The 27,972-nt window shown below is 32.9% G+C and overlaps 1 protein-coding gene across 21 annotated transcripts in view; it reads right to left on the bottom strand.

Moving 5' to 3' along the window:
- The window catches only part of LRRIQ1 (leucine rich repeats and IQ motif containing 1), a 214,991-nt gene that overhangs the window by 172,962 nt on the left and 14,057 nt on the right, over nt 1-27,972 (bottom strand). For all 21 annotated transcript variants that reach the window (XR_004805254.2, XR_004805255.2, XR_004805257.2 and 18 more), the window contains 4 exons: nt 24,101-24,175; nt 21,194-22,813; nt 14,378-14,530; nt 12,221-12,371 (listed from right to left, as the gene is read on the bottom strand). Coding sequence is in view for 15 of the 21 variants with exons in the window: in XM_049094257.1 (XP_048950214.1) it covers nt 12,221-12,371; nt 14,378-14,530; nt 21,194-22,813; nt 24,101-24,175 (1,999 nt within the window). In the remaining 6 variants the exon portion in view is untranslated. The remainder of the gene's footprint in view (nt 1-12,220; nt 12,372-14,377; nt 14,531-21,193; nt 22,814-24,100; nt 24,176-27,972) is intronic.

Below are 27,972 nucleotides of genomic sequence, written 5' to 3'. Positions count from 1 at the left end.
TAATAAAAATGGTGAGGGGAAAAGAAGACTGGAACAAGTATAAATATTCTAATTTATTTTATTTTCTTAAGGGGGACTTACTATTGTCTAAAATACATGAAATCAAAAGCACATGTTTTATAATTTACTAAACAACAAAGAAGATATAACGGACAAAACCGGAAGGGGGAGATGGAAGTGTAAATGAGATAATTTTATCATGTCTAGCCAGGAAGCTAGAGGAAGCCAGTCTAAAATTTTGAAGTGAAAACATTTTCATGTAATCTCTTGCTCTATTGTTCAACAATGCTTTTGAGTTTTTAAGTATGTCCCATCTTAGTAAACTGTTTGTAGAAAAATGGACTGAAAAGGAATATTCCCAGCCAGTAATTCACATAGGGATGATTTTTTTATTCATAAAATTATTTTATATATATATTAATATATTTCAACAATTGCTTACTTCATAAATTATGGTACTTTTCAAAAATTCAAATTTGTGTTCAACTTCAGTAGTGGTTAAAGTTATATCTGCGTCATCTCAAAAGCAGCACTACAATGTTAACTGTTTCTTTAATATTAATATAAATTACATGTCTAGAGCTCATCTCTTTATGTGTACTATAATAATGACAGGTATTATTAAACTTTTTCTAGTGCTTAAATAAACTTTGCTTAATTAATTACCTAAACTTTTTTAAATTAAACTTTACCCCAAGTACACTTATTTATTTAGGAAAAGTAAGCATGATTGGCTGAAGAGTTACCATGTTCACTTCAAGTGATTTCTATTTTGATTACTTTATCCTTTCATATAAATGCCTCCTCTGTATAGAAGGACATTTTGTTCACCTTTTGATATTAGTTATTCCTCAAAGATTTTTGGATTTCTATGTAGATGTGAATTATGTTTATTATAGTTTTATTTTCCTAATAGTGGCATAGTGAAAAAAAATTTTGTAATTTTTTGAAATAAGAGGCATAGAGTATCCTATATATTAACATATATAAGTCATTTATATTCTCATTTCTACTAAAAATATCAAAAATCTATTTTTTCAAAAATAGCTTGACTTGTAATATAAATTCATCAGAGACTCATTCTACTAGTTTTGGCCCTGTGTTATGTTGTGTCCACATGGAAATAGAAAAATAATATAGACAGAATCTCTGCTCAAATATCTCTTACTTGGTCAATTCAACTACAACTTTTTAAAAATTATAATGTAAAAATGCTAACTATATCATGAAGTGAATAAATTACAAAACAATATTATCATTATTATAGTAGTGATTATTTAAATGGCAGAAAGCAATCTGAAAAGACACAGCAATTATACAAGAAAATAAAGTAAAAGACATCCAAACTGGAAAAGGAAATAAAACTACCACCATTTGCAGAACACAGTATCATAGAGAGAACCCTAATGACTCTACCAAACTGTTAGAACTAACAAATAAATGAGTAAAGTTAGCAGGATACAAAATCAATATATAGAAATATGTGGCATTTCTATATACTAACAATGAAATATCAGAAAGAAAAATTAAGAAAATAATCCCATTTATACTTACATTAAAAAATAAAATAAAATACCAAAGAATAAATTTAATCAAGGAGGTGAAAGATCTATATATTAAAAACTACAGGACACTAATAAAAGGAATTGATGAAGGCACAAATAAATGGAAAAATATTCTGTACTTAGAATGTCCATGTCCAGATCAATCCACATATCCAATGCAATCCCTTAAAAATTCCAATGGCATTTTTCACAGAAATATGACAAATAATTCTAAAATTTGTATGGATCCACAAATGACCCAGAATGCAATTTCAAGAAAAAAACAAAATTGGAGACTATCACACACTATCAATTTCAAGAAAAAACAAAATTGGAGACTATCACACACTATCATACAACTCATTAGCAAAAATCCAATCTGATTAAATAAGGGGCAAAAGATCTGAATAGACATTTTTCCAAAGAATACATCAGATGGCCAACAGGCATATGAAAAGATGCTCAACATCATTAACCATTAACCATCAGGGGGATACAACTCAAAATCACAAGAGTATATCACTTCACATCTGTTAAAATAACTATTATCAGAAAGACAAAAAATAACAAGTGTTGGCAAGGATGTGGAGAGAAGAGAACCCTCTCACACAGTTGGTGGGAATGTAAACTGGCACGGCCACTATGGAAAACAGTATGGAGGTTCTTCAAAAAATTAAAAATAGAGCAACCTTGTGATCTAGCAATTACACTTCAGGATAATTTATTTAAAGAAAAAAACCCACTGACTTGAAAAGATATATGTACCTCCATGTTCATTCATTACAGCATTATTTACAATAGCAAAGATATGGATACAACCTAAGTGCCCGCTGATGAGACAATGGATAAAATAATCATGGTATTTAGATGTATAATGGAATATTATGCAGCCACAAAAAGGAATGAAACCTTGCCATTTGTGACAACATGGATGGATCTCAAGGGCATTATGTTAAATGGAATAAGTCAGAAAAAGATAAATGCCATATGATCTCTCTCATATGTGGGATCAAAAAAAAACTAAACAAACAAACCAAAACACAACTCATACATGCAGAGAACAGTTAAATGGTTATCAGAGAGAAAGGAGGTGGGAGGGCAAATTGGGTAAAGGAGGCCAATTGTATAATAATGAATGATAACTAGATGTACTATTGTGATCACTTTTAGTGTATGTATACAAAAATCAAATTATGTCGTATCCCTGAAACAAACATATATCAATTTTATCTCAAAAAATAAAATATTAGGGATCCCTGGGTGGCACAGCAGTTTGGCGCCTGCCTTTGGCCCAGGGCGCGATCCTGGAGACCCGGGATCGAATCCCACGTTGGGCTCCTGGTGCATGGAGCCTGCTTCTCCTTCTGCCTGTGTCTCTGCCTCTCTCTCTCTCTCTCTCTCTCTGTGTGACTATCATAAATAAATAAAAAAAATTTTAAAAAAAAGAAAATATTAAAACACACATACACACACAAAGGAAAGTTTTAAAAAGTGTGTGAATCTAAATGATATCTATATTATAAAATAATACTGTCTTAAGCTATTCCAAATACACACACACACACATACACACACACACACACTAAAATTCATGACAATAATAGCATATTAAGTTGGGAGTAAATTAAGTTTAAATTTTCTAAGGCTCTAGAACTGCTTTGAAAAAGTACCAAATAAATTTAGATTTGGTAAATCAAGAAGGCATGCTGTATCTATAGCAAACCAAAAGAAGAGTAAAATAATATATAACTGGTAAGAGAAAGGGAAAATGAAATAGTTTAAAACCTCAACTATACCAGAAAGAGGCAAGAAAAGAGAAAAAACAGAACAGGTAAAACAAATAGAATCAAATAGTAATACAGTAGATTTAAACTCATATATTAATAATTGCACTTATTAATTAATTAGTTATTAGAGACCAAAGGCTAGAAACAAAGCTAAAATTTGTCAGGCAGCCTAGATAACAGAAGCAAACAATAACAGAAGCAACACAGTTTCACATGACATAAAAGAGACATACCAAAAATAGAATATGTAGAAATATTGTAAGTAAGAGGATAGAAAAAGATATCTTATGTACACACTAAACCAATGATTCTCAAAGTGTGGTCCAGTGACCAACCTCCTACAGACACTTTTAAAGGTTCCACGGAGTCAAAACTATTTCATAATAATTCTAAAATGTTATTTGCCTTATTCACTCTCATTTGCGCAAGAGCTTATAATGCAGTTTTCCAGAGGCTACATGAGGTGTGATATTGTAGCAAATTGAATGCAGAAGGAAATACGGAAATCCATCTGTCTTGTGTTAAGCTAGACATTAAAGAGATTTGCAAATATGTGTAACAATAACCCTCTTCTCACCATAACTTTTGGTTAAAAACTACATTTATTATTTATAAAACTATTAATAGAAAAGCTTTATTATCTTAAGCTCTGAATGAATTGATAAATAAAAACAAAAATCTTCTCATTTTTTTTCTTTATAGTAAACACTGATAGATATAACCTGCATAAATGAAAGCTGTTTGAGGCGGGTACCCAATAATTTTTACAAGCATAAAAGCCTCCTGTGTCTAAAAGAAAGCTAGTTTGGTATATCAGACACAGAGACAAAGGGAGAAAGCTTTACTACAGATGAAAAGGGACATCTAAAGGTGATAAAATTGGTCAATTTAAAAGAAATGTATAATAATGATAAATTTATATAAAACAAATATCATGGCCTCAAGAACAGTTAAAATAAAAAAATAGGCTCTAAGAACAAAGATCTACAACCTGCAATCATCATGGGAATCATGTATATAGCCTTTTCTCTATGACTATGCTAATAACACGGTCAGTAGAGCATGTTGATTGCAGGCAGTACAGCATCATAAAAAATGAATAGACTCTGAGGCAGGCAGTCCATGAATTTCAGGCCCATTTCAAAACTGGCTGTGTGAATATAAACAAGTTGCTTAACTTCTCTGGGCCTTTGTTCCTTTATTTGTGGAGTGAAGGTGTTTTTGTGTTACTGGGAGGATTTAAAACAATCTTTTAAAGTAGCTTGTACAACACTGTCACATATTGGGCACTAAAAATGATAACTACTATTGTTTCTTAACAATTATCCTCAATGAAAAGTAGTTTAAAAACTCTCAACTGTTGTGACCAAATCAGGCTTCAAAGAGATTGTTTGAGCTAAACGTTGAAGAAGAAATAGGATATTAATACACACTTTTGAAACCCTATATACAATTGATTAAGCAGGTAATTTGATCCAGGCAATGCATTTGGCTCAAAAGAGGGAATCTAGATGGAAGGAAGTTAGAGAAGTTGCCACCCTTCGTCTTTTAATATTACAAATTCTTTACTATCAAATGAAGGATAGTAACAGCGAAATAAACTTAGAGCAAGTCTTACCTTAGAATACCATTACTTTCTCAACAATTCAAAGAAAATGATTCTCTCCCAGTCAACATTTCTGTTTTGTCCACTCTCCATCCCAAACAAAACAAAACAGTAGCCACAAAAATATTTAAGAGTTTCTTGCAAATGATGTAAATATAACAAATATAAAGTATCACTTAAATATTCTTGAGTCCACTGCTTCAATATATTTTTTATTAACTCTTTAAAAGTTTCCAACATCCCACAAAATAGAACTGAAGCCAAGTGTGTTTATCCATCAAAGAGCCCTTGCCCATGGCAAAATTAGCATTTGGCTATACTTGCTACAAATATCTATTTCAAAGAATTCCTCCCACAGAAATGAGCTAATGGTCTAATAAAACATTCCTGCCACAGGGGGGGAAAATTTCTTCTATAAGGAACAGCAAAACTAAAGATGTTAAATTAGGCTGGAGGTTTTCACTAAATAAGTGTTTGGTAAACGTCTACTTCCTTTAGCTGCTCAATGATTGCTATGTTTGACAATTACATACAAATATGCTGAGTTGCACTCAAGATTTTTAATTTCAATGCAAAAGTTCTTCAGATCATACATATTGTGTGGAAACAGGAATGAGAAGAATTGGATTCTAGCCCCACCTCTGGTAGGAGTTTGATGAAAATTACGTGGGTCTATTTTTTCATCCGTAAACTTAAGAAGCCTAAGTTAGCAGATTTGTAAAATCCCTTTTAGCTTTGTACTGGGCATTGTTGCATATCAAAACTAAAGAGTAAACCAGCACCACCTAGTGGAATACAAGAAATTCACCAAGTATACAATAGTGAAAAGCATTTCGACAAGGAAAATAATCCAGAGCTTTATTTTACATTACTTCATTATTTTTTTCTAATGTTGCAAAGACAACATTGAGCAACAAGAATTAACCAGGAACATTTCTCCTAGAAGCTAAGACAGTAATCAAGCTAATATGAAAATGTGGCATTATTTCAATATCTTTCATACTTATAATATTAGTGTCACTTTTCCAGAAAGCAGTATTATCTGAAAATAAAGCATCAGGAGAAAAAAAGACTCTACTTCTAGAGAAGTAGAAAATAGAAGTCTACTTCTATTTACAATGATATTTCCTAGGAATGTATCACTTGAAATTTATTTATTAACAAATTAATTCCTGGCATTGAAGAAACATGTTTTTCCAGATTAAAGTTTTCTTCACACAGCAGAGATAGAAGCTTCAAAAATGAGAAAACAAAAATAATTATTTGCTCTTACACATTAACATCATACTTATTTTCATTTTTACTCAATATTCAATAAATGAAATACAATTTATTTCATTTTATTTCTGTGTAATAATCTAGATAATCTTGGTGAAAGTCAGGATACTCCTTTGTTTTGCTTATTGCTGCATCCTCAGCAATATTCTAGTACCATGTTCTAGTGCCTAGGAAAGTGCTTACACATAGAAGGTGCTCAACAAATTTGCTCATTAAGAAATGTATTAATCAATAAATCTTAAAATCATTACATTCTCAACATAGTATTAATATACTCTAATAAAATACTAATAATCTTAAATGTTAAATAGATATTTATTAGAGAGGAAGTGGAATGAGGCAATTAAAAAATTAGATACTATGGATAGACTGCTGAGTTTCAAATCCTGACTTTATCATTTAGTAACTGTGTGATCTCAGATAATATATTAACCTTTCTGTGCCTCAACTATTACCTGAGGAGGGTAAAAATTAACAGTAACTAACTCCTAGCATTTATATAGAACGTAAATGAGTTAAATGTATAAAGCACATGAAAATGTTTAAAGAAGTTATCTATTACTATATTTATTATATTAAGTTGCATTTTTTTCTGTAACTAAAATTTATAAAACAATTTTGTCATATGGCATGAATTTTTTCAAATTAATTTATTTTCAGAATATTTCCCTTAGAAAAATCAATGAAGTCCAACATAAAAATGGAAGAAACAAAGAAAACTAGATTATAAATTATAAATCACCTATTTTTCATTTGCTTTGGCTATTCATTTAAAAACTAAGTCAAAAATACAACCTCAAAATATGAAAAATTTCCCACAGATATTCAACATCTATTCAAGGAATGTTTTTCCATATTACTTCTGGAAAACAAAATGTTTTACCAATTTTACCTGAGGCTTATTTATGGGAAATTTCAAGCAAAAAAAGCATGAAATATCATAATGATATCATAACCTTAAAAGTTAAACTGGAAATCACCAAAATTAAATCGAGTTACAAAAGATAGTACAGGAAAAAAAAAATCAACTTCCAGGGGAAAAAACAAAACAAAACATTTTAGATTAATAAAAAGTATAATAAAATCTGTTGTCTGATTAAAATAAATCCATATTTAAAATTGTCAATTAAAGTGAGCTTAATAAATTTAAACAATTATTTTGACATTCAAAATATTCAAGAATAGCTCCAGATCAAATCAAAGTATTCTATAATCAAAAACTTGCTACCCAAATAGAACAAATTATAGAAAATAACATTAAAATATTATATGGTAGTCTTTACACTAGCCACAGCTCACAATATGTTTAAACATTAATGGCAATAACAAAAATACGTTATTAACTTTATAACTTTCAATTTATAGAATTACATTTTAAGTTGTTATTTTTAAAAAGTATACTTTACATTGTTTCTATTTCTGTAAGCAGTTTCATTAGAATGGAAAACACTTAGCATAAATAATTTCAAATGAATTGCCTTAAACAGGATACAGTTCTTATTCTCATTCACTTACACGTAATGAAATTCAAAGAAAAATGCACATTAATGTTTTCTAATAAAAAAGTAATTAAAGCTAACATTACACATTTAACTACTGTAATAACTACAGCTTAATAAGAATTAGGAACAAATTTAACTTGAAACTACAAACGTATAATACGTGGTATGGCTTCCAATTTTATTTCACCTCCTTAAGAAATATTGTAGCATGGAATAGTAACCTATTAACTTATAAACACAAATATATCTTTGTGCCCCTTCATAAGAGTTCTTAGCATCAATACATCATTGAAAGACAAAATCTATGCTTTCCCCTAAGCTCAACCAGAATCTCTGTAAGTAGTTCCTGAAGATGAAAAACAGACTCCAAACGGTCTTCAGAAAATCTACTTTTTCATGTATACTCTTCTCACACTCAATAAATACAGTGTTTTCATTGTACCCAACAGACAGCAAAGATGTCTTTTACCTTGTTTGCTCTGTACTACATAAAGATACCTCAAGCACATCAATTAATACTATGGCAGTTTCCACATAAATCTTGCAGATATCCTATCCCAGGAAATCCACTGGTTACAAGAAATCCCATACAGCCCTGCTGGCAATGAAAATGAAGTGAATGGGAGTTAAAGCATTTCTTCTTACAAACAGCCTTTTTCTTTTTTTTAAAGCTTGCCTCAGTGTATGCCAATATAGCAACATACATTATCAATGCACTTGCCTTCATTCCAACAACAAAATTATTTCTGTGGTTTTTAAACTAAAATTTTAAGATAAAAAATTGTATCAAAAGTATCACTATTTCCATATGGGAGAAAATATGAGTAGTCCCAAAAGCAAGCAGCACAGGCAAATAAACACATTAAGGAATATTATACATTATATTTTCAAAAGTGTGCCTTGAAATGTCTGTAAAAGCTTGCTTTGTGTAAACAACTATTTTTCCCATATTAAAAAAAGATCAGAGATGACAGTAACTGCCTTGATCCAACTCTCCTCATATCTCCTTTAGAAATTCATAATGAGCAACAAATAAATAAAAATACTCCCATCTATCCTTCCAGTGTAAATAAGAGATGAAGAAATTACAAGTTGAATTTTTTCTAAATAGGGTAATAACTATCCATGACCAACACAATCCAGGCTACTGGTACTGATTCCAGGGAATCCTACACAAACTGGATGGGTAAGTAATAAATGGAGATACTCCAGTGATAGAAGAACCCATGTATTATCAACAAGGCCTCTTTCCAGAAAGTGAAAGCATCATCCCAAGTGGGATGACAGTAGTAACAGCAAGAATGAAAGTTGAATTACAAATACAAATGGCCATGTTCTATATGAAACAAAAACATTTAAAATTGGATCAAATAATAAAACCCAAGTCTATGCTGTATACAAGTATACGCCTAAAACCAAGTGTTTCTAAAGTGTCATTTTTTTTAAATGACTACATAGGCAAATATAAACAAAAAGAAAATGCTGGCAGACAAGGTAGGATTTAGTCTCAGAATGGTAAAGAGACAAAGAACCATACATTTCAAGGCTAAAATTCACAATAAAGATAACACAGCTAAGAATATCTACAAAACAGCATGGAGCAACATTCAAAAATGGAAACAAAAGGATATACAAAAAGAAATAGGCTGATTAATAATAAATAAATTTGTACTAGCTCAGGTCAAGTCTATGGTAGGTCAAGTAAATATAGATCTAAAACAAATGATCCCTAAGGTAGGTCATAAAGATAAAAATAAAAACTCTATATTCCAATTAAAAACACAATGACCTCTTTTCAAGTACATATGAAACATTCCTGAAAATTGACCATATATTAGAAAATCACAATAAGTTGCCAAAAGCAGAAATGGCACACAGGTAATTCTCTCATTATAATGCAATAAACTAAAAACAATAAGAACAACAACACAAAATGGTCTTACCATACATAAATTTTAAATCTTAGCTACAAGGCAAAATATGTCATAAAATTGTAGAACTGACAAAAATACAGAAATACAAGCAGTGCTCACAGAAAAATTCATAGACTTAAGTATTCATGTCAACAATAGTGAGAAGGAATAAAAAATAACTGAATTAAAATATTTAACTCAGAAATAGAAAAGAACAAAACAAGAAAAGATAAGTGGAGGAAACTAGGATTAACGTGTATTAGTGGTAGGAGTGCAAAATGTTGCCCATAAAATGTTCCTGGCACTATCTTCCTAAATTACAGATGTCCTTCGTGCTGGCAATACATATTGCAGAAAATTAATCTAAAGATATAACTGATAAAGTATGGAAAATGTAAGTATCAGAGTAGTTATTACAGCAAATGTGGAAGACTGGGAACCACCCAATGTCCATCAACCAGGAACCAGTGGAATAAAACCTGGTCCATCCACAAAACTGAAGACTATGAAACCATGGGAAACGAATTCTCTGAACTCCATAACATGTTAAGTGAAAAAAAAGCAAGATAAAGGACAGTACTTAAAATATTCTATATTTTTTGAAAGGATTAGTATATATACATATATACTAGTATATATGTGTTTATTTCTATGTACATGCATACACATAGGGGATACACATATTATTATATACACATATAGATGTTACGTATGCATATATACAAAAACATCTATATATATAAAAGTAAGGCAGCCCCAGTGGCTCAGCGGTTTAGTGCCACCTTCGGCCCAGAGTGTGGTCCTGGAGTCCTGGGATCAAGTCCCGCGTCGGGCTCCCTGCACGGAGCCTGCTCTTCCCTCTGCCTGTGTCTCTTCCTGTCTCTCTCTCTCTCTCTGTCTCTCATGAATAAGTAAATAAAATCTTTAAAAAATAAAATAAAATAAAAAGTACATCAGATTGAGAGGGCATGTGATGTGTTGAGCACTGGGTGTTATATGCAACTGATAAATCATTGAACACTACATCTAAAATGAATGATGTAGTATATGTCAGCTATTCAAATTTAAATAGAAGAAAAAATAAAATAGGGGCGCCTGGTGGCTCAGCGGTTGAGCGTCTGCCTTTGGCTCAGAGCGTGATCCTGGAGTCCCAGGATCGAGTCCCACATTGGGCTTCCTGCATGAAGCCCACTTCTCCCTCTACCTATGTCTCTGCCTCTCTATGTGCTTCTCATCAATAAATAAAGAAATCTTTTAAAAAAAGAAAAGAAAAGTATATCAGAGAACAAAGTGATAAGGGCATGGATGAAAGATCAATCTCTTTGAGTAATGCCCTTTTCAATGCAGTTTGGTTTTGAAACATATATCTGTTTTACATACCAAAAATAAAATTTAATCAAATGGGAAAAATGAACTTACTTCCACTACTGCATTTCCTCCCATCCCACTTCCTGAAATTTCACTCTAGACCTTATTTCCTAATGATTTGGGGATGTAGGAGGTGGAACGGATAGTGCCTTTTGGGATCCAAAGATTTAAACTATTAGTATTGTACCAGAGTAAGATTTTTATCTAGTTCCTGATTTTTATCTAGTTTTTTAAGCAATCCTTGATTATTCATTAGCCATTTATTTAAGCCTCTATCAAGTCCCTTGAGAATCTCACAAGTGTAAATAAAAAATAACAGAGAGCTTTAAGCCAGGTAGTAAAAAATATGAAATTTTCATTTTAGAATTATCACACTACTAACAATATAAAAGTAAGTTGGAGTTTCAGGAGGAAGAAAAGGAAAATTGGATAGTAAAACGTGAAAGCATGAACAGAACACTTTCACAAAATTTGACAGCAAAGAGTAAGAGAGATGGGACAATAGTAGAAGTAGAAAGTGTTTGACATAAGACAGCTTATAAATGATAGAATAAAATATCAGTATAAAAATAGTCACAAAACTGACAATTATGTTTCTAGAAAATGAAAGGAATGGCCCTAAATAAGAAAAGACTTTTTCACTGCTGAATTATATGGATTATAAAGATGAGGGTAGAAACAGATATAGATAAATAGGGATATAGATGTACAAATGGAGAGATGGAAAAGATTAAGGAGATTCAAACCGATGAATTCTTTCTTTCATGTGGTGGTTGCTTTATCTAAAAAAGGAAAGGTTAATACAAGCAGTGTACATAGGCAAGGAAAGGAGTAATGACAGGGATTTTTAGGAAACAGTTATGACAGCTGCTAAGTACAGAAAGTCTAGGATCCATAAAAATATGATGGCATCAAACCAGGGTATTATATTCCCCAGTAGAGCTCAAATCACTACTGGTTAGAAAAAAAGGAATAGGTAAATGATTATACTAATTTAAGAAGCCACTGATAACTGGCCATTTGCCAGTGGTAGAAGCATATTTCCTTTATATATTAAAAATAATCCCATTTCCTTCATGCATTTGGATAAAAGCTTAAATAAGCATGGCATAAATAAAATAAGCAAATTAGTAATGGCAGTATATTTTTGAAAAGGAATAAATGAAACAAGATGTAATAATGAAAAATAAATGTCAATATATTCAAATTCCCTTGTTCTTACCAATTCGAGTGATTTTATTATGTGAGAGTTCAAGATTTTGGATATTAGTGCAGCCATCGAAACCATGAAAAGAAGTCAGTTGATTTTTATTAAGAAGAACAACACAGAGATTTTCCAAATTTTCACAACTGATAGTCTCAATACGGTTTTCCTAAAACAAAAAACAAATGTTAAGTAGCTTTATTTCAATGGCTTATTAATGGAACATGAAAGCTTACAAAAAAGAGGAAGGATAAATATGATCTCCAAGTAAATAACCCGATGTCTAACTTTTAAGACAAAAAGGCAGAGTGTTATACTATCTAGATGAAAAATATTAAGTAACCTAATAAATAACCAACTGATTTAATATTTCTTAATCTTTTGAATACAGAAAATACAGAGGATCATGTTACAAAATATTTCAAACAATCTAAATGAACAAAACTGAACATGAGGTCATAGTTCTTTTAAAACTGTTAAAGAAAAAACGCTGAAAAAGCTGAAATCCTACTTCCCCTCCTCAGTCCCTTTTGCTCCCTTCCTCTCCAAAGAACACCAATACTGGGGATTAGATATGTTATCTCATGAATAGGTTTACACTTGTCCTACACATACACATCTTTGCAATACATAATATTGGTTTCAGTGTCAAGATCGTGTGTCTAGGATATAACAGCTATTTTATTTTTTAAGACCTGAGAAAAATAAATGGGCTTTTAAGAATCTTAAGTGTGTAGTCCCACAGATTTGCTCTCAAAAATATTTATAAGTATAGCCTTTGTCTAATGGAAGGAACCTACTGAGAAGCATAAGAAATGCACAAAGTTTTAAAAGAAAATCATGCTCATGGAAACACTGACTGTGTGAACTGAAAAGAATATAAGTCAAGTGAAAAGAAGCTTTTAGCCCCCCACTCCCACCCCACTCCATCTTCTATGGGAAAGAAACAGGCTCAGAAAAATTCTCAGCTGCAAATAGCACTGCTTATGGAAAAAAGAAGTATGCCTTGAGAATGTCAAAACCCCCGTGGGCAGAACCAAGAGTCATAGAAAACCATTTTCATGGAGCAGAACTGAGCCCTTATTAAGGAAATGATGATATGTGCTCAGCTATGGAATAGGGATGCTATGGGCTTCTTGTTTTCTTTCATTTCGAATGAGAATAGCTATTGTAATTAATCAAGCCTATCTCACCACTATATATCAGTGTGTGTGGGGGGGGACAGGAAGAGAGGAGGTAACTTTTCATTTTATCTCACAGATCTGTGGGTTGAAAGAACTCTATCTGAGCAGATCATCTCTACTTGGATCTGATTTAGATGAGAAAACTTGGCACGTTAAGTCTAAGCTTGATGCCACAAGATGATGAAACTCTGGGATCTCTGGGACATGAATGTATTTTGAATGTGGGAAGGATGTGACTTCTAGGGGCCAGGGGGTAGACTATGGTAGATTGTTACTTGGATAGGACCCAATAAACCTCACAACCCAATATTCACACATCCGCTCAGTCCCCTCCCATAGAAATTCAGGCTTGGCCAATAGAATGAATAATAGCTAGCATGGTGTCAGCAAATGCTTAATAAACACTTGCATACTGGAGCTTATCTTTTTAGAATGCTCACTCTTGGGATTGGGCCACTCTAGAGAAGCCCCCAAATGGAAGACACACACACACACACACACACACACACACACACACACACACACGGAGAGAAAGAGAGATTGAAATCCCAAATTCCCAAGGCACCAGACAAATAAGAAAGGCATTTTGGACATTCTAGCCCCTGCTTCAAATTACACAAGAGACCCCGTCAACAAAACATGAAGCAGAACACCCAGACAAGCCTGGCCTCAGTTCACGGCCAGCCCACAGAACCATGAGCAAATAAAATAGTAGTTGTTTTAATTTACTAAGTAATGTCATTTGTCATACAGCAAAAAGTAAAAAAGCACAATAGCTATATCATCTGCAAATACAGATAAGTGATTTTCCTAATTATCTTTCCTCGATAGTTTTCACAAATTTTCTTTGACCCTTGATATCTTTAGATATCAGAACCTGAGTTACAAGTTATTATAGTAAATATTTCTTCAAAATTGTCATTGCTGAAATATAAACATAAATCTATTTTCTATTTTATAATAGGATAAATAATGAGAACAGAGGACATACCTGGGCATCAATGTGCTTCAGTTTTTTACAGTTACTCAGGCTGTGCAAAGAAATTAATCCACAGCGTTGAAGAGACAGAAACTGAAGATTTGGACACTCTGCTAGTGTGGAGAGACTACAACCTGGCAAATCTTGAAATGTAACTGTTGTAACCTAGAATATTCAGAAAATTGGAGTACATAACATTATCTAACAATAATAAATATAAACTATATTATATTAGCCTTGCAAAATTGCTTTTAAACACTCCTCAAAAAAACTAATGATATGTATTGAAAATCTCATTTGTTAACAATGCACTTTCAATTAAGCTATCTGGGCCTCCTTTGTCCTCACATAAAAAGGAAAAATATTGTAATCATCCATGACCAATTCAAGTTCAAAAGTCATATGCATAAAAGCAATAATAATATCATCTATTAGTTCACTCCCTGATTTTTCACTAAATTCACTTTCTGAGTGAATTATTTTGGCACTATTTTCAAGACTGTACTACATAGATGTTTAAGATCTATATTTGACAGTATCTCCTAGGGGTACTGCCACAATAGATCAGGGGATAGATTTTGGGTCCAACCTGCCATGCTTCAACTAGAATGGCTCAACTATCTTCCACAAACAAAGTTTGAGAAGTTATAGAATCTGTAATAAATATGACTATGCAATAATAATTAAACCATGTAATAAAAATAGCTATTACATGTCTGCTGAATCATAAAGTTATGAATTATTCCTTACTGTTGAATAGTGTAATATACACTATATTACAGGGCAATAGAATCTATGATACAACATAGTGTGAACGATATTTTTTTTCTGTATTTTCAAACATTTTGAAGACCACACATTTATGAGATTTCTTAATAATCTCTTAAGTATTAATTTCTTAATACTTTACAAAGCTTTTTCCTTAAAGAATTATTCTATCATTTTGGTTTTAGTTTTTTAACTAAAGAAAATTCAGTATCAAAGAATGTACTCAACTTTATGGTATGTATACTAAGGACTACATTTACAGTGCACAAGAATATGTCGGACAACAGGAATATTTTCAGGATTACTGAAAGTACTCTACTTATTAAACCCAAGAGCTCTCGCATAAAAAAAATGACAGAAAAATAAATATAGTATGTTGGTTCTTCAGTATAATTGAGTCCATGCACTGAAATGACTATATATGTTAAATCATTTTATAGTAAGAATACTTTCATATTGTCATATCAAAAATCCTAAGGCCAGGTTTCTCATGTACTGAAAAAACAAGTTTAATATTATTAGCTTTATAGAAAGAGTCTAGTATATATCATCCTGAAAACAGAAATTTAAAAAATGTTCTATTGAAATTGAAAGCATTATTGCTTCAGAAAAAGCTAGAAAAAGTATGAGAGTTTTAAGTACAGTAACTCCTCTTTGTATGGTACATTTCCTGTGCATTAAATGAAACCAAAAGTTTTAAATTTACATATTTATGTAAGTGAATGGGAAGACCATATGTTCATGAAGATATAAAGAAGGGATTAAGTCCACTCGTTGCTTTAAGTAGCAAAACTAATAATATTTTTCAAACTTCAGGTGAATAAGTTTCTCATTTCATAATTAAGTCAGGAATTTCTCAGTTATTCATTGAAACAAATTTATATTTTATGGTTTTTCAGAAAGAAAAATATTCATCCATTTGTGTCGAGAAAACCACTGTGTCTTACCCATTTTATTTGTCCACAAAGAGAACTTATAAATTCTGTAACTGGGAAGCTAGCTGTATACTAAAAAGTGAACACACTATTTAGAACTAAGCACTTAAAAATAAAAAACTACACAACTGCAGCTTTATAGTAAGAAATATTCCTCTGCCTTCTAATTTATGTTATCCTGCCTGATGTAATCATATGCTGCTTACAATCACCTACGTAAACTGTTAGGCTCTAGTTTTTATGATGTAGTAATTTCTCTAGTTTAGTTTAATTACAAAATAGGGGGGCAGCCTGGGTGGCTCAGTGGTTTAGCACCGCCTTCAGCCCAGGGCGTGATCCTGGAGACCTGGGATCGAGTCCCGCGTCGGGCTCCCTGAATGGAGCCTGCTTCTCCCTCTGCCTGTGTCTCTGCCTCTCTCTCTCTATCTCTCATGAATAAATAAATAAAATCTTAAAAAAATAATTATAATATAGGAGTGATACCTCATTGATGATATCTACTTTTGAATATGAGGCATTTCATAATATTTCCTCCTCCCTTTTATGGATTATTTTTAAAATTTCCTTATGATATGGTAATTTATTATTTATCCTACCCTAGGTTTTTCCAAATATATGAGATCAAAATAAATTTTAATATTAATCATTATTGATACATGTATGGCAATAATCATATAAATAAAACTGCTTTATATTCCAAATATTAAGGTCAATATAGAATTAGTACTCATAGGTGTTCATCACTGCATGGTCAGCCTGAAAAAGAGTAACTAGAGCATAGCAGTTGTTCACTGAGTATTTCAGAAATAAATGAATGAAATATTTTTTGCTGTGGCAAAAAAATATAGCATTCATGATTTCTTTCCTTAATAAAGAGTAATATAAAGATATTTCAAAAACTAATATTTTCAGGCTCTCATAACTTGAAAATGAATTGTTCTACCTACAGAACTTATGACTCACTCATTATATTTTAATAAAAGATAACAAATCAATTTTCTACATTCCCCTAAATTCTTGACAGATCCTGATACATAAAATGACCTAAAATAGGTATATAATTGTAGAGATTTCACTTTCAATTATTCTAGAATTCAACACGTCTACTTATGGTAGACTGTAATTACAGAAATAGTGAAAGCAGTGACTCTTCTTGGTTTTGCTTTTTGCAGAACAACTGTTCAGTGATAAAAACTTAAATCTCTTTAATCTGAATAAATAATATCATTTTAAAAATCAGGTGCAAAGAGACTGAATCTGAGATATGATTACTGGATTAAATGAAGCAGAATTTAACTTCTGGTAGCTCATGTACCATTACAACACCAGTTTATTACAGTTAGCTTTGTATAAGGGACATGACATTCCATCTAAAAGTTCATCAACAGCTAAAATGTTCATGCCATGTTATAAAGCCATATAAAAAATCCTTTTAGTTTAGTACTTGTTTTTATGATTAAAGTACATTATCATTAGTAGTAAGATACCAAATATAGAAATGAATTAGAACACTAAAACTAGAAAAAAACCTATATGTTAGTTATCAATAATCTTTGCTTCGGGTCCAAGTTTGACAATAACTATTATATATAGTAGGAGCCCTAGACTATATTCTTCATACATGTTATTTTAAAACACAACAATCCTATCCAGGAGATACTACTCTTCCCAGTTTAAAGAAGGCTCAGAAAGGTCACGCACCGCACCCAAGGTCATACAGCCAGTAAATGGCGGAAATAAAATCAGGACCCTGATCTTACTTGATATAGGGCTTGTTAGCACTTTATTGAATTCTATTCGAATAATTTTACATTAATTTCCTTTTTTAATACATTATATCTAAACTGTGTAGCTAGCAGTAATATGGACATAAGATTAACATTCAGTTGGACTTACTTATTCATCTATTTATCCATCCTCCCACTCATCTACCTCACAGTCAAGTCATGAAAACTGCTATTGCCTAACAATATGTAAAGAAGTATAGAAAATAGGCAGGCCCGATTTCATGTGCTGAAGGCTGAAAGTGAGAGATTAATATAAGCAAAATGAATTCATCACTGGGTGAAATTCTAGAGGAGTAAACTTTTATCTTCTAAAGGTCTTCTCTAGAAAGGCTTTCCAAAGATAGCAAGTGGGTGATCAAGATCAAGATCAAGATCAAGATATGAAGCTAAGAGATTAGAAAATCAAAGAAGAGATTCATAGGTTAGTAGCAGTAGCGAATAAAGACACCAGCATAAACCACCTCCCAGAGTCATTACAAGAGGGCATTTATAACACTTCTGCATTTAGAGGCACATTCATAAATATTTTTCAACTTTATACTGTATACTTGATGCTTCAAAGAAAAATTAAATATTTGAAATTGTTGCTTGAGCAGTGGTCAAGAGAATTACAATGTCCTTTACATTTCTAATCCTATTAATCCATGGCTGGGCACCACCAGCATTGTCTAGGGGCCCTGCAAAAAGGCAGAACATCGGTGTGCCTGGGTGGCTCAGCTGGTGAAGCAATTGCCTTCAGCTCAGGTCATGATCTCAGGGTCCTGGGATGGAGCTCTGCATGGAGTCCTGCATCAGATCTGCAATAAGCAGAAAGTCTGCTTCTCTCTGCTCATTCTCATTCTCTCTCTCCTTTCTCATATAAAGAAGTAAAATCTTAAAAAAAAAAAAAAAAAAAAAAAAAAGCAGAACATCGAGACTGGTTACCAGACCCAATGAATCAGAATTAGCATTTTAACAAATTCTCAGGTGATCTGTATGCACAATACAGTTTCAGAGGACCTGCTCTAAGAAGCAAAAGGAGTAATCCTTACTTTATATATATTGACAAGAGTTTCACAAAAGGAACATAGTGGATAGGAGAAGAAACACCAAGGAGACAGGTGCACACATCTTAACTTCCTTGGTGCTCTTCTCATTGAACAGAGCAGATGAAAGAGAAGACACTGCAATTTTTCTACTTTCAGTTTACTTTAGAAATAAGTACATGATAGGCATGAAGTTGTCACTCGTTCCTAACTCAAACAGATATACATAAGAAAAATTACCCAAAATAAAAGTAGCTAAAGTTATCAATTCAGAAAGGCTGCACCAACATCTTAAGGAAGTAGAAAAATGAATGATTCCAGAGATAACCTAGCCAAAGAAAATATTAATAGAAGAGCTAACGAGAGACTCTCTATGTACTTCTACAGATCTGATGGATATGAAAAATACGTTGTCTAGGAAAGAAAGGAAATTCAGGGATGCCTGGGTAGCTCAGTGGTTGAGTGTCTGCCTTTGGCTCAGGTTGTGATCCCGGAATCCTGGGATCGAGTCCCACATCAGGCTCACTGGAAGGAGCCTGCTTCTCCCTCTGCCTGTGTCTCTGCCTCTTTCTCTGTGTCTCTCATTAATAAATAAATAAAATCCTTAAAAAGAGAGAGAGAGAGAGAGAGAGAGGAACTTCAAAGTAGTTCTTGTTCCTTAGACTGCTTTTTCACACCCCAAGATCTTTTTAAAGCCCACTATCTTATTATCCTTTTAGAGCACACCCTGAAATTTTATTTACAGCAATTATCAAAATCTGTAGTAATGTATTTATCAGTACATTTATTGGTTTAAAGCCACTTTGTGGGCAGCAGCCCCAGTGGCTCAGCAGTTTAGTGCCACCTTCAGCCCAGGGTCTGATCCTGGAGACCTGGGATCAAGTCCCACATCGGGCTCCCTGCATGGAGCCTGCTTCTCCCTCTGCCTGTGTCTCTGCCTCTCTCTTGCTCTCTCTCTCTCTGTCTCTCATTAATAAATAAATAAAATCTTTAAAAAAAAAGCCTTTTGTATATCAAAGTCAGCTCCATAATGTCAAGGACTGAGGTTTCTTTCTGTCTCTTTAGTCCAACAACAAATATTGATCAATCATATTGGACAGATAAATATTTGCTGAGTGAATACATTTAAAAATCCACATATATTAACATGAATGTTTCTTTTCCTAGGCATCTGTCTGTATCAAAAAACTAAATAAATTCTATTGAATACATTTCAGTTTCAGGACCTAGCCAGATACATGTATTTTAATCATTTAAGTCCTTTCTAGTATCATGCTACTTGAGATATTCTCTCCTGTTCTTCTACACATGTATTAGTTTCTTTTTTATTAAGATTTTATTTGAGAGAGAGAATGAGAGGGCATGAGTCGGGGGAGGGGCGAAGGGAGAGGGACAAACAGGGAGCCTAGTTAACTGGAGGTTCAATCCTAGGACACTGAGATCATGACCTGAACCCAAGACAGACACTTAACAGGCTGAGCCACCCAGCGCCCGTTAGTTTCTATCTTAATTTTAGTTGAAAATATAGGCTTTATAAACATAAACAATTCATAGCAGTTGGTGATTATTATTTCATATTTCAGGTCTATATGCACTGTGTTTATATAGCACATGACTAACTATGTTTCCACATAGAAATTCTAGAGTCTTCTATGGTAAGCCCTTCTTTCACAGCCCTTGTCAGGTACAGAGAAATCCATTACATTCCAAAAGGTGCCAGTAGGTGGTATTGTGCCCAAGACTATAGCAAATTAACTGAATGTCAATTTAGGAATTTCCTACTCTAATTCAACACTAAATTCCCAGATGTCTCCACTCTTAGAAGCTTAATAATGGCTACAGGACCCTTGAACATGGCTTCAAGATATAAATCAAAGCTTTTTGTAGTGCTACACTGAGGGAGAAAATACCTTGAATAATTTTAATCAAGGAGATCTTTTAAATACATCCCCTCTCAAATGGGGCAATAATTCATCAGCAATTTCAGCAATTAAGACCCAAAATTCCTGGATACAAAATATGTCCTCTACTGATATTTTTTCTACTGATATTTTTTATGAAAGAATAATTTTTTAAAGATTTTATTTACTTGAGAGAGAGAGAGAGAGAGAGCACGAGCAGGGGGCGGGACAGAGGGAGAAGCAGGTACCACTGAGAAGGGAGCCAGATGCGGACCCTGGGTTCATGACCTGAGTCGAAGGCAGGCACTAAAGGGACTGAGACACCCAGGTGCCCCCTACTGATATTTTTAGTTATATTTTAGAGAACCAATTGTAATTAAATATGAAAAAATATTATAAAGTTATAAAGTACCTGCTGTAGAGTATTCCAAGGGCCACATCGAAGAATTTCTAGTGTATTCAAAGGAGGCATCATGTTGACTGGGCATTTTACAGGTCTCTTCATTTTAACAATTTTCTTTTGTTGATTTTGTTTGAAAATTTCAAACCAAGGTTTAAATGATTTTATCCAAGCTAGCCTCTTTTCTTCAATAGAAGATAGAAGTGTTGGCTTTGGTAAAGAAGAGGTCACAACACTTTCACATTCACCTTTATTTTCATCACATTCTTCGGAGGTTTCTTTAGGTTGAGACTTAAGAGAGTTTATTCCTTTAAAAACTAAGGAGTTTTTTGCATTACAACTACCCATGTCTTCACAAAGAGCATTTCTATCTAAAATATAATCTTGCTCGTTTATTTTGCCTTCTATATTTATCATGGAATCACTACTGTTAAAAATCACAGCACTATTCAGAGTATTGCCTTTTGGGTTCTTCTCAGTTTCTTTGGATTTTAAGTCAATTTCTTTTTCTTGTATTACCTTTTCTCCTATAATTTCAGGATTTTCTAATTTTAGTGATTGTTGCTTCATTGAAATCACTGGAATATTATTCTCTTCATATAACGTTCCATTCTCTTCTGATATCTCTTCTTTTTCTTTTTGTATCTTACTCTGTTGACTATCTTTGATTATTTTTTGTGCTTCAATGTTTTTCACCTTGTTAATTTCTTGATTATATCCTAATATTACTATGTGGGTGTCTTGTCTCATATTCTCATTTATGGCAGGTTTCACATTTGCCCCTTTTTGTGCTTGAGACTTTAATTCCTGCAGCTGAAACCGTTCTTTCACATTTTCTTTTAGATCTGGGTTTTCCAATTCAGTTTTTTTGTCTATATTTTCACATTTTCTTTCTTCCTTGACAATTTTTTCGGAGCATTGTTGTTTTGCCAAGTTCTCATTTTTTACTTCAATTTCTACCAAAATTGCCTGGTTTGTAGTAGAATCTTTTGACTGCATTTGTATTGATTCTTTTAATACAAGCTGCCTACCTACATCTTCTCTTTTATCTGATTTTTCAAGTAGCCGGAGGCAAACATCTTCCCACTTCTTTGACTTTTCATCCTCTACCATTTTGGCAATATCATCTTTATTCTTTGATGTATCTTCAACAGTTAAACTTTTGATATTATATTCACCTTTCTTTAATGCTCTACTTATTATTGCCTGTTTGCTTGCATCTTCTCTTAATCTTAATATTTCTTTGTTTAGCAGTTGCTCTTTTTCTCTTCTCATGATGTTCTTTTTTTCTTCATATTCTTTTTCTCTCCTCCTCCTCTCCTCCTGCTTCTGCTTTTTTATCTCTTCTTCTATCTTTTGTTCCTCCTCCAATCTTTTTCGTTTTTCCTCTTCCATCTGTCGTATTTTTGCTTCCTTTTCTTTCCACTCTTGTGCTTTCCTTTTCTTACTTTCTATTCGTTCTTTTATGAGGGGAGCATATTTTTGGAAGGCCAAAAATGCTTTATATTTAGCTTGGATTGTTACAGCTGCATTATGCTGCAGTTTTAATAAGCGCATTTTTTCTTTTTCTTGTAGATCTTTAAATCTTGTTCTTTCTTCTTCCATTTGTAAATGCAAGTTTTTAATAAATTCCTAAAGTAAATAAAGGGGAAAGGAGAGGAAATGAGTAGGAAATATCAATGAGGGAGAAAGAACATGAGAGACTCCTAATTGGGAAACGAACAAGGGGTAGTGGAAAGGGAGTTGGGAGGAAGGTTGGGATGACTGGGTGACGGACACTGAGGGGGGCACTTGACGGGATGAGCACTGGGTGTTATGCTATATGTTGGCAAATTGAACTCCAATAAAAAATATACTAAAATAAACAAACTCCTAAAGTAAGATAAATAGTCAGCATAAAGATATTATTACAATAACATCTAAAATATAGGCTACAAACAAGTAATAAAATTGAATCAAGATGAAGCTACTATAAAATTCACTTCAAAGAAGTAAAGCTATTTCTTTTAAAGTATATTAATCTTTTAAAATATTTGAGAGTTTTGATCATGTTAATAAGTTGATATTCTAATATTATAGCTATAGTAAGCCACTCAGATGTAAATTGAGGAATTCCTTGAAGATAGAAAAAAAGCAAGAGAAACCACAAGCCAAAATTTGTGTAGGAGAAAAGGACTTCAAACTTTCTGAGATAGGAGGTCTGATAAAGGAGACTCCCAGAGCCAGCACAGAGACTGCAAAAGCAATAGACTTGGTGACATTTATGATACCATGAAGGCAAGGTAAAACATACATATGAGCAATATGAAGAACTAGCTTAGTCACACATTTTATCCTTTCTCAACTATTAAGAGAGCTGATAAGCATATATTGCATTAAATTAGATCATTTGGAGTTAGGTGAGAAAAAAATCATTATCACTAGAGTCCTAAAATAAAAGTAAACAGATCAATAAAATTCAGCAAGAAAAAATAAAATAAAATTCAGCAAGTATTTGAGGAAAACCTTAAAAAACTGTAGAATTATAATTTTATATAAGCATATTCACTCACTAAACCAGTTTATTTTAATTTTAGGACATTGTATTTCAAAGAGAATTTCTGATTATAATTTTTAAAGCTTTAATAAATTAAATCCTATATAAGGTAGGCAATATTATTTTAAAATGTCCATTTCAGGGGCACCTGGGTGGCTCAATGGTTGAGCATCTGCCTTTGGCTCAGGTTATAATCCTGAGGTCCTGGGATCAAGTCCTGCATCAGGCTCCACACAGGTAGCCTGTTTCTCCCTCTGCCTGTCTTTGCCGTTCTCTGTCTCTCATGAATAAATAAAATCTTTTAAAAAATGTCCATTTCAAGTATAATAATTTATTTCAAAAAAGAATGATTATTGTAATGATCAAGAACAAGAAATAGATACCTCATGTTGTTTAAATTTCTCTTTCCATATTTTCTCTTCTTTATTGAGTTCATCATTCATCTTCTCCTGTTCTTGCTGAACATATGGTAATATTAAGTTATTATATTCAAATATCAAATAACATTATGTTCTTTATATTCAATTCTTACAACTTATATTTGTAAAAACATATTTAAAGTTAATAACTCACCCAATGATTCTCTGTTTTTAGTACTGGGATAACAACTTTAATCTCAATATAAAGTATCACATAAATGATATCTAGTGTTCCCATTTTGAGCACATAAAGATGTTTGCAACCTGGGAATGTTATTTGAGAATGTTTATTCACATAATAAAATGCATTGGCTAGATATGCTGTTGGCAATGCAAAAATTACAAATAATATTTGCGAGATGAGTTTTGCATTACAATTTTTCTTTCCACGCCATCCCAATTTAACTCACATAATCCAACATTTCAGTGGATAATGATTTTCTTGATTAGTATCTATTTTGTTAAGGATCTGCAGAATAAACAAGATCCTTTCCTCTAAAATTTTACCTTTCATATGGGAACTCTATTGCAAGTTTGCATATTACCTCAAATTTAGCAGGGTAAATTTATCACAAGAGAAGACTATCAAGGATCACAGTAGAAAAGGTGCTATAACTAGAAGATCATGAAAAGCTGCACATAGAAGATTGTATTGAAGGCATTTATTAAATGTTTTCAACTAGGAAAATGATTGTAGCTCTGTTTTTAGGAAAATTAAATGCATACATTAGAGTTAAAGACAGAAAGCCAAGGAGTCCTAAAGAGATCAATGAGGTAGGTATTAGACAAGCCCATGTAAGAATCAAGGAGGGCTTTCTGTAGATAGAGTGGCCTGAGGACAGATACAAAGACAACGTCAACCTGAAACTGCTACAAATAGCCAACTGTCTGAAATAAAGGAAATGGGAATATTTCTTTGGATATAATCTTTTTTTTAAAAGATTTTATTTATTTATTCATGAAAGATATATATAGAGAGAAGCAGAGACACAAGCAGACACAAGCAGAAACACAAGCACAAGCAGAGAAGCAGGCTCCACGCAGGGAGCCCGACGTGGGACTCGATCCCGGGACTCCAGGATCGCGCCCTGGGCCGAAGGCAGGCGCTAAACCGCTGAGCCACCCAGGGATCCCCTGGACATAATCTTATAGGATGAGAATTAAGCAGAGAAATAAGTCCTTCTGACAGCACTATGGTGAGTGAGTTTGTGGAATACAAGACCAAAAGTAGAGAGATCAACTAGAGACTTTAGTGAGTAAGCCAAGCTAGGACATGCTGAACTACAGAATAACAGTAAACAGGTGAGTGTATGAGAAGATGGATAATATAACTATTAGAGGGAAGAGCTGAAGATGGTTTTTATCTTTCTACCTTTCTAGTGTAGCTCATCAAAATAACAAGTACCAAAGGAGAAGCACAATTTAGAAAGACAATGCCCTCAGTTCTAGACACATTAATTTCTGAGTGTCAAGAACTTATAGGAGAGTTATGTAGTTCATTTTTTGTTATAAATATAGATTTGTTTCTGAACAGCTATGGTTGTAACTATTATCGAGAAAGTATATGAAGAAAAAAGGACAAAGAAAGAAATCCTTAATAGTACCATATTTAAGAAGAGAGAGAGACAGAGACAGAGAAGGCTAGAATGGATATAAAGGAGGAACTGCCAAACATAGAAGCAGAGAATCAAGGTGGTGTATTCACAGAGAAGTCAAGGAAAAGAGAAATGGTTAACAATCAAATTCTTATTGGCATAAAATGCTACAGAGGACACTATAAAAACTGAAAAAGAATATGTGAGTATGGAAACTTATAAATCACTGGTTATTTTTGTCAAGAGAAGTTTCATTTAGTCAAATGGTGGTGATATATACCTAGTAGGTTTGGGATTCAACGAGAGATGAAGACATAATGTAGCAAAAATTACCCTTTAGGAGGCCTATGATAAGTAGAGCTAAGAAGCAGCTAAAGTAAGACTTTGAACAAAGGTAATCTCAATGATTTTTCTTTTGTTTTGTTTCTAGGATGGGAAAACTGAATTTGCTTATAAACAACAAGAGGAAGTTGACAGGAGTGTTTCAGCATACAAACTAAAACAATCAAAAAAGTAGGGGTAAACTGAAAAATAATAGAATATGGAGCAGAATGGGGAAAGCTAACCTTTAGCAGAAGAAACCTTTCCTACTGAGTGTGGAACAAGGATAAGAAAAAAAAGCAAAGTGAATACAGAGGTTGGTGCAAACTAGATAGAGGATTAAGAAGAAGTTCGCAATTGATGCAAAAATGTTATGTGATCACTTGCCAATAATGAGGAGGGAGAAGTTAGGTAGAACTCTTTAGGAAAGAAATTTACAATAACTATTTGGGAGAATGGAACAGGAAGCTAACAAAGGACACAGAAAAGAACTATTAAAAGTAAGTAAATTACAAATTTACAATCCATCTTTATAAAATTATGGCATGATCCCATTGGTAATGTTTTAAGCCCCAAGGCATGACAAAGCATACATTTAAGATTTCATTAAAGTATTTTAAACTATAATTTTATGATAAAGCACAAATTACTTAGTTCAGAAACTAAGAATTCTTTGAAGGTGGGGCCCAGGTGTTAGATCTCTTTTGTCATCTAAGCACATAGCTGAATGCTTTGTCATTGAGGTAGTCCATGTTTTTGTTTGTTTGTTTTAAAGCAATTAAAAATGGTAGTTTAGGTAAACAGAATTTAAAAGTCAGATGTTTTCTTAGCCTGAAAACACCACTACTAATCAATAGCAATGATGCATTTAAACATAAGATGGCACTACTACAATAACCTATATTATATTAAAGCCAGTCTAGAGTAAAGCTTCTGACTTTTGGAAATAACCACTTAATCTGGTCTGTGGAAAGGAAAATATAACAAAAGGAAAGCTAATGATCTATAGTTCACACTACTAGAAAAAGCCACAGGCAAACTAGGTCTAATGTATATTGCTTATATATATAATCAGGAAATGAAATGTACTCAACATGGACAGTGAGAATACATTAGACTGCCTCTGTGATCACATGTCAATGTTCTCTATATGCAACACTCAAAATTAGTAAATGTGGGTAATATGTAAGACCGAGAAGTCACTCCTGCTTGTTATCTACACATTCTAAGGATCCTGATGGCCATAAAGTGAGGTCCTAAAAATCCACCAGTTTCTCAATATACCACTACCATGATCTAGAGATGTGGACCACCTGGGGTAGGTTTAAGAGGCAACAAAAACAAAAACAAAAACTCCTTTATACCAAAAAATTTCTAGTCCCAGGAATTTGCTCAATTATGGGAGCAAGGCACAGAGCATTAACTACATGGGTGAACTGCTACAACCAATTATGTTTTATGTAATTGCTATACATTAGACCACATAGCAAGGACACTTCATGATCTAGAAAATTCTGTTGCATTCTTATATGATTAGAAGAGTATGAAAAAGCAACAGTTCATGTGTAAATATCAGCCTTTCTAGGACAATCTTCGTAATTTCATTGACCCTAGGGGCCCTGGAGATCCAAAGAAGCATCTGAAATTTCAATGAATTTTAATAAGTTTTTAAATAAATTAATTTAATTAATTTAAATAAATTTATAAAATTAAATTTAAATAAATTTTTGAATTCCAATAAATTCAATGAAAACTAATCAGGAAGTCCATAGAAATAGTTACTACAGTCAATTGCTGCAATTATCAGGAGAACTTGGGATGCCTGGGTGGCTTAGCGGTTAAGTGCCTGCCTTTGGCCCAGGGTGTGTTCCTGGAGTCCCGGGATCAAGTCCCACATCAGGCTCCCTGCATGAAGCCTGC

Source organism: Canis lupus, chromosome 15 (assembly GCF_003254725.2).
Source record: "Canis lupus dingo isolate Sandy chromosome 15, ASM325472v2, whole genome shotgun sequence".
NCBI lineage: Eukaryota > Metazoa > Chordata > Mammalia > Carnivora > Canidae > Canis > Canis lupus.
The sequence above is the reverse complement of the archived record's forward strand: the minus strand, read 5'-3'. Positions and strand labels throughout refer to the sequence as shown.